General features: G+C 50.0%; 1 protein-coding gene across 2 annotated transcripts in view; it reads left to right on the forward strand.

Moving 5' to 3' along the window:
* The first annotated feature begins 6610 nt into the window (after positions 1–6610).
* Positions 6611–12006, forward strand: part of mtmr14 (myotubularin related protein 14) — a 70088-nt gene continuing 64692 nt past the window's right edge. The window contains exons 1-2 of one of the 2 annotated variants that reach the window (XM_052075128.1): positions 6611–7169; positions 8048–8196. In XM_052075128.1, the coding sequence (XP_051931088.1) occupies positions 7035–7169; positions 8048–8196 (284 nt within the window). In that variant the 5' untranslated portion in view covers positions 6611–7034. The remainder of the gene's footprint in view (positions 7170–8047; positions 8197–12006) is intronic. The other variant, XM_052075129.1, reaches the window with a different exon arrangement.

The raw sequence follows: 12006 nt of genomic DNA on the forward strand, positions 1-12006 counted from the left end.
CAAATATAATTTCTTAATGCTCCTATTTGCAGCAAATCATAACTTTCCTCCCTCTCTAACAGACAATACATTCGGAGTCTGGTCGAATCGTAGCATTCAGACTTTTAAGATTCTTATTTATAAAAAAAAAACTATATTTTTGCCTCCTTTCAACAACTTAGTGTTAAACTTACTCTTCCGCCACAACATTTTTTCAAGTGCCTTCAGGTTCGCATTTTTGCTCACAGTAACTTCCCCGCTAGTAACATTGGCGCTTTCGCTTACTTGCCCGAAGATTCTGATAAAAATTATTTGCCGATTTCTAGACAAAAAGTTCTATTTCAATTTTTTACAATCGTATACTTCCGATCGTCTCAAAATCATTATATTCGATCAAGACCCTTTGGGAGGAAAGCTTCGAAGAAGCTATCCCTGATGAGCTTTGGTTGCATATTCTAACATGGGTACATAAATCCTCCTCCGCGAGGCATTCTCAATGTAAGCTTGTGCATTGTGTCTATTATACCAAATCTTGTCTAGCTAAAATCTATTTTCCCAACCTCTGACAGGTGCCAACAGTCTCCTGCAAAGTTTTTACACATTTTGGTCATTCTTCTAGCTCGCTGCTTTTTGGACTGAAGTGTTTGTCGTCATGTCAAATGTGTTTTGGGAGGACATTTGACACTAACCACTTAAGTGCTCTGTTTGGGGTTTTCGGAGGTGTCTCCTGCTTTTACACAATGGCTGAGGGATATTATTTTTTTTCCTCAAATTTGAGAAGATTAGAATGTTGTGACCAGAGATGGGCATTCCATCCATGGGAAGGAGGAGTTCGTTCGTCTATCCCAGAAGGAAGCCCATTTTTGAGTCAGGAAGGACAGAAGCGGGTTTTCGTTCATCCCTTTATACATCCTTAACCTAAATATGTGGTGTCTCCAGGCAAAATAACAAGGCCAGCATGTTGCCAAACACTCTATTTCCTTTAAGAGGCTACGATTAAAACCACAATCTTTCTCATTTCAATGGTATTTAATTCCAGCTCCGGCCTCCCAGTGTTGAGTTTGCATGTTCTCCCCGACTTGCGTGGGTTTTCTCCAGATACTCCGGTTTCCTCCCACATTCCAAAAACATGCATGGCAGGCTGATTGAACACTCTAAATCAGTTGTTCTTAACCTTGTGAGAGGTACCGAACCCAACCAGTTCATATGCAAATTTCCCGAAACATTCATTAGTCCATCCATCCATCCATCCATCATCTACCGCTTATCCGGGGCCGGGTCGCGGGGGCAACAGCTTTAGCAGGGAAGCCCAGACTTCCCTCTCCCTAGCTACTTCTTCCAGCTCTCCCCGGGGGATCCCGAGTCGTTCCCAGGCAAGCTGGGTGACATAGTCTCTCCAGCGTGTCCTGGGTCTTCCTCGGGGTCTCCTCCTGGTGGGACATGACCGGAACACCTCACCGGGGAGGCGCTCAGGAGGCATCCGAATCAGATGCCCAAGCCACCTCATCTGGCTCCTCTCGATGTGGAGGAGAAGCGGCTCGACTCTGAGCCCCTCCCGGATGACTGAGCTTCTCACCTTATCTCTAAGGGAGAGCCCGGACACCCTGCGGAGAAAACTCATTTCAGCCGCTTGTATCCGGGATCTCGTTCTTTCGGTCACGACCCATAGCTCGTGACCATAGATGAGGGTTGGAACGTAGATCAACTGGTAAATTGAGAGCTTCGCCCTTTGGCTCACCTTCTTCACCACGACAGACCGATACAACGTCCGCATCACAGCAGACGCTGCACCGATCCGCCTGTCGAGCTCCCGCTCCCTCCTACCCCCACTCGTGAACAAGACCCCAAGATACTTGAACTCCTCCACTTGGGGTAAGATCTCCTCCCCGACCCGGAGGGGGCACTCCACCCTTTTCCGACTGAGGACCATGGTTTCAGATTTGGAGGTGCTGATTTTCATCCCAACCGCTTCACACTCGGCTGCGAAACGCTCCAGTGAGAGTTGGAGAGCCCCGTTTGAAGGAGCCAACAGCACCACATCATCTGCAAAAAGCAGGGATGTAATACTGAGGCCCCCAAAACGGACCCCCTCAACGCTTCGGCTGCGCCTAGAAATTCTGTACATAAAGGTTATGAACAGAATCGGCGACAAAGGGCAGCCTTGGCGGAGTCCTACCCTCACTGGAAATGATTCCGACTTACTGCCGGCAATGCGAACCAAACTCTGACATCGGTGGTATAGTGACCGAACAGCCCGTATCAGGGGGTTCGGTACCCCATACCCACGAAGCACCCCCCACAGAACTCCCAGAGGGACACGGTCAAACGCCTTCTCCAAGTCCACAAAACACATGTAGACTGGTTGGGCGAATTCCCACATACCCTCAAGGACCCTGCTAAGGGTGTAGAGCTGGTCCACTGTTCCACGGCCGGGACGAAAACCACACTGCTCCTCCTCAATCTGAGGCTCGACTTCCTGACGGACCCTCCTCTCCAGCACCCCTGAATAGACCTTACCAGGGAAGCTGAGGAGTGTGATCCCTCTGTAGTTGGAACACACCCTCCGGTCCCCCTTTTTAAAAAGAGGGACTACCACCCCGGTCTGCCAATCCAGAGGCACTCTCCCCGTTGACCACGCGATGTTGCAGAGGCGTGCCAACCAGGACAGCCCCACAACATCCAGAGCCTTGAGGAACTCCGGGCGGATCTCATCCACCCCTGGGGCCTTGCCACCGAGGAGCTTTTTAACCACATCGGTGACTTCAACCACAGAGATAGGAGAGCCCACCTCAGAGTCCCCAGGCTCTGCTTCCTCCAAGGAAGGCGTGTTGGTGGAGTTGAGGAGGTCTTCGAAGTACTCTACCCACCGGTTCACAACGTCCCGAGTCGAAGTCAGCAGCGCCCCATCCCCACTGTACACAGTGTTAGTGGTGCACTGCTTCCCCCTCCTGAGACGTCGGATGGTGGACCAGAATTTCCTCGAAGCCGTCCGGAAGTCGGCTTCCATGGCCTCACCGAACTCTTCCCACGCTCGGGTTTTTGCCTCGGCGACCACCGAAGCCGCGGTCCGCTTGGCCAGTCGATACCCGTCAGCTGCCTCTGGGGTCCCACAGGCCATAAAGGCTCGATAGGACTCCTTCTTCAGCTTGACAGCATCCCTTACTGCTGGTGTCCACCAGCGAGTACGGGGATTGCCGCCACGAAAGGCACCAACCACCTTACGGCCACAACTCAGATTGGCCGCCTCAACAATAGAGGCACGGAACATGGTCCATTAGTGAAAAACAAAAATATGACTTTTTACAAATTCAATACATAAAAACCACGTTTATTAAAAACGTTTATTTGTCCTGGGTATGACGTTAAACTGCATCCAACTGGTCCTCCAGGTTGGGGGTTGGGCGTGAGGTTAACAACCTCACCCTGTAAAAACCTGCTGCCTTGTAGGTTGGGTCTCTTTAGACAAAGGCTAGGAGAAGGCAACTCTGAATCCAAATCCCCCTGCTGCCTCGCAGGGTCTGCCTCTTAGGCATTGGCTACGGTGGTACACCCTACCAGTGTACCCGGAGTGGAGCCCCGACAGGCAGGGTCAGAGATGCAGTCAGCGACCCTGGCAACTCCTGCAGCAGACCCGGTCCCAAGTGTATTGGTTCATCCTCTCCCTTGGGCTCCGATCGGTGACGCCGAGAGGGGGACACTACAGCCTGGGCAACTCAGTGTCTCCATATCCCCCGCCCAAGCCTTCGACGCGCACTGGAGAGTGGTCTCCACCGAAGTCGCAAGACTTCGTAAAGCAACCACGGGAAGAGGCAGTTACCGGTTCATTAGAGCTCCGGCCAATTGGCGTGGAGCTGGGGCGCCAGGGGCCTCGTCCGACGGTGGGAGGAGTCATCGCACTCCATTGGCTAGCTACCGCCCGCCCCAAACTGGGCAGCCCCCGGTCAATAGGGTGCTAGCCCGTCACACTCGCCTGCTCTACTGGGTGCGTAGAGAGCAGGGGAAACCCGGAAAGCGAGTGCCTCCATGCACCAGGCAAAACACGCAAGAGAAAGAAGTCCCCAGCACTTCGCATAGCAAGCTGGAACGTCAGAACTATGTGCCCCGGAATGTCCCCCGACCCGACTCAGATCAATGACCTAAGAAAGACCGCCATCATTGGGAAGGAACTGGCCCGCTTGAACATCGATGTGGCCTGCCTCCAGGAGACACGCCTGCCAGACAGCGGATCCCTCAGGGAAGAAAACTACACCTTCTTCTGGCAGGGTCGGCCGCAGAAGGAACCGCGCCAGCATGGCGTGGGCTTCGCAGTGAGGAACTCCCTGCTCCACGCAGTGGAAACACCCACCGGCGCCACGTCCCGTCTCCTCTCCCTGCGCATGAAGACCACAGCAGGGTATGCCAACATCATCTCAGCCTACGCCCCCACCCTGACGTCCTCCCCAGAAGCCAAGGATGAGTTCTACGAAACTCTCGAAAATGAAGTGAGACGTATCCCCAAGACCGAACTCCTCCTGATTCTCGGCGACTTCAACGCACGTGTGGGGGCCGATTGGCAGGCTTGGCCCTCTTGCCTCGGCCCACATGGAGTTGGCCGACTGAACGAGAATGGCCAACGCCTCCTCGAGCTGTGCTGCCACCACAGCCTCTGTATCACCAACACCTTCTTCGCAGGCAATGACCGCCACAAGGTGTCCTGGAGGCACCCTAGATCCTACCATTGGCACCAGCTGGACCTAGCAATTACAAGAAGATCCAGCCTGAACGCCATCCTCCACACGAGGAGCTACTACAGCGCAGACTGCGACACCGACCACGCCCTAATCGCCAATAAGGTGAGGCTGCAGCCTCGCAGAATCCACCACGCCAAGACCAAGTGCAAGCCGCGCATAAACACCTGTGGCACTGCCGACCTGGAAAAGGTGAGCTGCTTCTCCACTACATTCAGAGATAAGCTGAAAGAGAAATATGACAACACCACAGAAGACCCCGTCCGTCTCTGGGACCAGCTCAGAAACACCATCTACGACTCCGCAATGCTCGCCTTTGGGAAGAGAGTGCGGAAAAACGCAGACTGGTTCGAGGCGCACTGGCTAGAAATGGAGCCTGCAACAGGAGCCAAGAGAAAGGCAATGCTTGAGCACAAGAACAACCCCTGCCCCAACACCCGAGACACCCTCCGTGCTGCCAGGAGTAAAGCCCAGCGGTCAGCCCGCCGTTGTGCTAACAAATACTGGCAGGACCTCTGCATGGAGATCCAGTCAGCTGCTGACCAGGGCAGGACCAGGAGCATGTATGAGGGGATCAAAATGGCAACGGGTCCATCATGCAACAAAACCGCCCCTCTCAAGTCCAAGACCGGTCACACGATCCAAGACCAAAGCAGGCAAATGGATAGGTGGGTCGAGCACTACCTAGAGCTATATGCAACTCAAAACACCGTCGCAGGAGCAGCCCTTGACTCCCTGCCTGACCTTCCCCTCATGGAGGAACTGGACAGCGCACCCTCGCCTGACGAGCTTGCGAAATCAATCGACGCTCTAAACAATGGCAAAGCACCAGGCCAGGATGGCATCCCCCCTGAGGTACTGCGGCATGGGAAACACACGCTCCTGCAACCGCTGCACCAGCTTCTGAGCCTCTGCTGGGAAAAGGGCCACATCCCCCAAGACATGAGGGATGCCTCCATTGTCACCCTCTACAAGAACAAGGGGGACCGCAGCGACTGTAACAACTATCGGGGCATCTCTCTGCTCAGCACCGTTGGGAAGGTGTTCGCCCGCGTCGCCCTGAAACGGCTTCAGCGCCTCGCCTCACGAGTCTACCCCGAATCGCAGTGTGGCTTCAGGGCTAAAAGATCCACAGTGGACATGATATTCTCCCTCCGCCAGCTTCAAGAGAAGTGCCGCGAGCAGCAAAGACCTCTGTTCATTGCCTTCATTGACCTGACCAAAGCGTTCGACCTGGTCAGCCGGAGCGGGCTATTTCAAATACTGGAGAAGATAGGCTGTCCACCAAAACTGCTCACCGTTATCCGCTCCTTCCATCAAGACATGCAAAGCACAGTCCGCTTCAACGGCGCTACCTCCCAGCCATTCCCAGTCAGCAGTGGAGTGAAGCAGGGATGCGTCCTTGCACCAACCCTATTTGGAATCTTCTTTTCCATCCTTCTCCAGTATGCCTTCTCCGACTGCGAAGAGGGGGTATACCTCCGCACACGGCAAGATGGTAGCCTCTTTAACATGGCAAGACTGCGCGCCAAGTCTAAAACCTACAACATCCTGGTAAGAGAACTGCTGTTTGCAGACGATGCTGCCCTCACTTCCCATAGTGAGGCAGGACTCCAGCACTTGGTGAACAGACTCTCGCGTGCGTGCAGGGACTTCGGGCTCACGATCAGCCTAAAGAAGACAAATATACCGTATTTTCACGACTATAAGGCGCCATTAAAAGTCTTAAATTTTCTCCAAAATGGACAGGACGCCTTATGGTGCGGAGCGTCCTTTATATGCGCTGAGTTCCAAAATCTGACTGACAGCCGACACGCTGTTTATATAGAGAAAAGGCGGAAGTGACTGTGGCCAGGCATGCGAACAGGCCGTTACGGATCCTGGACGTTTCCTGAGTAGCTGACCGCAGTGTTCCCGGGCGGTGTAAGGTATTGCCGTTCCACCTCCCGTCTGAAACTCAAACCAACCCCTGGGAGCTGCAGGATTGCTGAACGAATTTACGTGGTTGTGTAGCTTTGTGTAGTACACGAGTCTAATAGCATCACTTAGGCGTTTGAGGATAACTAGTACCAGTTAGCTCGCGGTAACTGGACTGGAACTCCTGGCCGGCCGTGCGAGTCGTGTCAGTTTGTTTTGAAAGCGAAACAGGTCGCCGGTGCCCTGAATTCCGAAAGACCTTCCGGCACTGGCCCCTTCAAGAGGGCAGTCAGGAAGAGACTGGCTGGTAAGGGATGGCCTGGTCGGTCTCACCGTTCCAGTGGACAAGGAGCTGCGGTGTTTGAAGGCAATCGAGTCCGGCTAGAGCCCGCCACCGCGGCTCGAGGCAGAATGATGGCCGCCTCCCCCTCCGTGGCCGGTGGCTTCAAGGCTACTGGGCTGTCGGCCAGAAAGGGTGAAGAAATTGTGGATTTGATTGACTTATTTTCCAAGACCCAGTACAGAGCAAAGGAAGTCACTCCTCGGGTGAGTTTTTACAATTGTGTTGGCTGTTGTTGTAACGTGGTGCTAACATCTGCCAGAAACGCACATTTTTGTGGTTGAGAAAGGAAAGTAATTTCATCTGTGCTCTGTGTTAGCATATTTGACAATAAAAGCTGACTGGACTTGACTTATCTCATAATGTTTGAACAGTAATGTTTACAGACACTCATGAAACAAACCCGAGCAAAAGCGATGGTTCCATCAACTTAACATTTCGTTGCGCAACCTTTAGAGGTAATCGGATCATTGAAATAGTTTCTGTAACTGTCAATTCTTAGGTTCGGGTGTGAATGGTACGTTTCCAGGCGATATGTTTCAGGTCATTCCACAGATGATCAGTAGGATTTTCATCAGGGCTCAAATGAATCCACGAAAGAATTTAGCGATTCTTTGGTGATTTTTAGCAGTGTGTTGTGGGGCATTATCATGTTGGAAGACCCACGACCTGCTAAAGTCAAGAATCATCGAAAGTATACCTCACAAACCATTTCAAATGTACTAAGTTTTATACTCGTTCTTGAAAAGCTGCAGCATGTAAATGTTCATTCTAAATTTACCAAAGGCATACACACACACACACACACACACACACATTACTGGATTGTATTGGATACAACTTTATTGTCAAATGAGCTGTATGAAATTTCTTCCCTCTCAACATAAAACAAGAAACAAGTTCATATTGATTTTGTTATAAGTACAACCCATGGTCTAAATAACAAAACATTGTGTTGTCAAAAACGATAACTTTATATTTGTCCATGTAGATTTTTTACAATGAGAGCAATTTCAACATGACTATTCTTCAGAGTTACAAAAACCTCATTAATCATAAGTTAACCTTTTTTTTTAACTTTCAGATGGAGTCAATAGAAACCTGTTGTTTGGAGTTGTTTGCCAAAGATTACAAGTACAGTGTAATCCATAACACTAATGGTGAAGTGTGTGGCCATTACCCACGGCGGATAGTGTTCCTGGAGTATGAATGCACAGATGTTGATCGAGACAGGTACCATTTGAAAATCTGACTGTCATATAATTTTCATGTAAAAATACCTTCCAGTGAGTTAGGCGTTGCTTCTTATTTGTGCTGTAGACCTTTCTAATGTTTTACACCTGGGTGCAAAGGTTACTCTCTGTTCCAACACAGTTGGATTACATCAAGATTGCACAAGAAAGCGAATGCTTGGCTGCAAGTGCTTATGTCAGAGCATAGGTGTTTTGAATGTTTCCTATTTAAGACATAAGGTCTGAATAAGTGGGCTATTTTACTATTGCTTTACTGTTACTAAGATTTACTTACATCATGCAATCTTGCAACTTTTGCTTCTGGTGATTAACAAAGATGTTTTACTGACAGTTACAGGTTTTGCCCTGAATCAGGGAACTTCAATGCCAATGTGGCAAAACTGGATAAAAATCTCCTCGTCACACTTGAGTGCACGTACCTAGTTTGACACAATGTCCCGTGTTTCATGTTTTACTGCTGTCTTGCGTGCATGTGCAGCACACAGCACAGAGACTGTGGAGCCCAAATAACACAAAGTGCATGAACATTTCAGGGAAGATGTATATATTTTTTTCCAGGTTGTAGGCATAGCTTAATACTTGGTGTCAGGCACGGTGATACGCCGAAGCTGGGGCGAGCTACAGCCCCATCAGAAATCAGTGTAGCGCCTCTAAAGTCCCTCTAGCATTTTATTTGACATTTTAAAATATTTTTTAAAATTATGCTGGAATGGTAGTTGCGTCAGCTCGACCCACTTTTAGCCCCACCCAAAAAATCCCTACAACTGAGAGGGTGTAAAGCAGCGGTGGGCAAACTTTTTGGCTTGGGGAGCCACATTGATTTCTAAAATGTGACCGGTGTGCCGGGTCAGCACAAGATACGGTACATATAAAAAACTTCATATGTTGTCAGTCCATACCACACATCATTAGAACAAAAGCATTTAAATATTAACATACTTTTTAAAATGAGAACAGTGAAACAACTATGGTATATGTCCTGAATGACCGTCCAAGTATGTGAACAACATACCGTATTTTCACGACTATAAGGCGCCATTAAAAGTCTAAAATTTTCTCAAATGGATAGGACGCCTTATGGTGCGGAGTGTCCTTTATATGCGCTGAGTTCCAAAATCTGACTGACAGCCGACACGCTGTTTATATAGAGAAAAGGCGGAAGTGACTGTGGCCAGGCATGCGGGAAAGAAGTCGGCCAATCAGGGAAGGGTGGGCGTGTATATATACATATATGGCGAGGGAAAGAGAGAGAGAGAGAGAGAGAGAGGGAGAGAGAGAGGACAGGCAAGCTAGTCCGCCAATGGTGAAGGGTGGGCGTGTAAGTGGACGCCTCAAGCCAGTACCAACACTTGTATAGAGTGTGGCAATGTGCATTGTTGCAAAACAACTCCGGTTTTGGTTTCTAAGAACCCCTGAAAATAAATTTGACAAAAAGACACGCCTACGAAGCTCAGTTCAAACTTAAAGCCACCGCTTATGCTTTTGGCATGCGTGCCCATCTCATAGCAGCGGTGAAAAAACAAGTTCAAGCAAATGAGCTTGCCGTTATTCCTGGAGGCTTGACTAAAGAACTCCAACCGCTGGACATTGGCATCAACCGGGCGTTCAAAGTAAAGTTGCAAACGGCATGGGAACAATGGATGATCGGTGGCAAACACATCTTTACAAAGAGTGAGAGGCAGCGCTTGGCGAGTTACGCCACAATACGCAACAACGAGAGGGAACGCTGCGTTTTTGATGGATTACGGTACTTGCACAATTGTTCAATTCTTTCTACACACACACGCGCTGCCACCATGTTTCGCTCTGTTCTTTACTTTCAAATGTGGGAAAACTTCACACGAGAGAAATGTTGACTTTGCTGTTGCTACTCCTTCTTTTCGCTCGGCAATGCGTAGCAACTCACACTAGCATGTGATGCATTCAATGACAACTGAGATGTGCAGTCCTCTGCTTCTGATACAGAGGATGAGGACTTTGATGGATTTCTGGGTGATGATTGATCGAAAAACGTGAGAACATTGTACGATGGCTAAATAAAATACACCCGAACTCAGTTCTGCTTTCGTTGCCTTTTTAAAAACGTGTTTTTATCTTATCTGTATGTCTTGGCATGCTACCATATGCTTCAAGCTAACGTGTTAGAGTGCGCGCATGCATGCCGTATGTTTAAGCTGGCGTATGTTTTACCACTGTAAAACTGCGGCTATTCGTACGATGCGTCCTGTGTATGTGTAAAATACAGAAATGTCACGCATTAATGAGACTGCGGCCATTAGTACGATGCGTCGAATAGTCGTGAAAATACGGTACTAGCCCAGGGAACCACCGTCGCCCCCTCTATCACCATCGAGGACACGCTGCTGCAAAATGTCGACTCCTTCACCTATCTAGGCTCAACCGTCACATGTGCAACAACACTCGACGCCGAGATCAGCTCGAGGATCGCCAAGGCTGCCGGTGTGATGGCGAAGCTGTCGAAACGCGTCTGGGAAAACAGCCTTCTCAGTGCAAAAACCAAGGTTATGGTGTACGAGGCCTGCGTCCTCTCCACCTTACTCTACGGCAGTGAGTCATGGACCACCTACGCTAGGCAGGAATGGCGACTTAACACCTTTCATCTACGTGCCCTCCGGCGGCTGCTGCGCATCAGGTGGCAGGACCGGATTCCAAACACTGCGGTCCTCCAACAAGCCGGCCTCCTAAGCATCCAATGCACCTTGATGAAGAGGAGGCTCCGCTGGATCGGCCATACCTTCCGCATGGACCCCCACCGGCTGCCGCGGGAAATCCTCTATGGCGAGCTGCTTGAGGGACGCCGGAGTGTGGGCCGGCCCCTGCTGCGCTACAAGGACACTTTCAAACGTGACCTAAAGGCAGTCCGGGTGGATCCCAACAGATGGGAGAGTGCAGCAGCAGACCGAGCCACCTGGCGCAACACCATCCACATAGGGGTTGCCGAGGCTGCGGCGGAGGAGCAGGACCGGGCCTCACAGAAGCGGGCAGCGAGAAAGTGCCGCGCAGCTGCTCCACGCACCACCCCACCATCCTCAACATTCACCTGCGTGAAATGCCAGCAGGAATGCCACTCAAGAATAGGGCTCTTCAGCCACTCGCGCTCATGCGTCCAGTACAGGACCTAATCCCCCCCTACGCGTCGACCATCGCCTTTCGAGACGAGGATGCTATATATATTAAAAACAGAAAAAAGTAAATAAAATTTCAAGACATAATTATAAGTTTTTAAAAATTTTACCATGTATACAGCCACACACTGACTACTGAGCGAACTAAATTTCCCCCAGCACTGATTGGACAAGCAATGTAATGTGATCACCTGCAGCCAATGATGGCCAAGCGGGTGTGTCATAACTAATTGACATGTTGAGTAGGGTATGTCTTAACCTCCATGGCACAGGCTCCGTCGAACCCCTCGTCATCCCAGGTCTAAGAACCACAGCTCTAAATTGTCCTTAGGTGTGAGAGTGAGCTGGATGGTTGTTCGTCTGTGTGTGCCCTGCGATTGGCTGACAAGCCAATCGGGTGTCCCTTCTACTTCCCGAAGACAGCTGGCATAGGCTCCCAGCATCCTCACGACCCTTGTGAGGATAAACGGATCGGGAAAAAAAAGTGATATTATATAAGATAAGATAAGGTATCCTTTATTTGTCCCACACTGGGGAAATTTACAGCCTCCAGCAGCAACAATGTGGGTAGAAAGAAGAAAGAAGAAAAAACAAACACTGTTCAATTAAGTGCAATATAAATACAAAATGGATAAATCACAGTG

Source organism: Hippocampus zosterae, chromosome 9 (genome assembly GCF_025434085.1).
Source record: "Hippocampus zosterae strain Florida chromosome 9, ASM2543408v3, whole genome shotgun sequence".
NCBI lineage: Eukaryota > Metazoa > Chordata > Actinopteri > Syngnathiformes > Syngnathidae > Hippocampus > Hippocampus zosterae.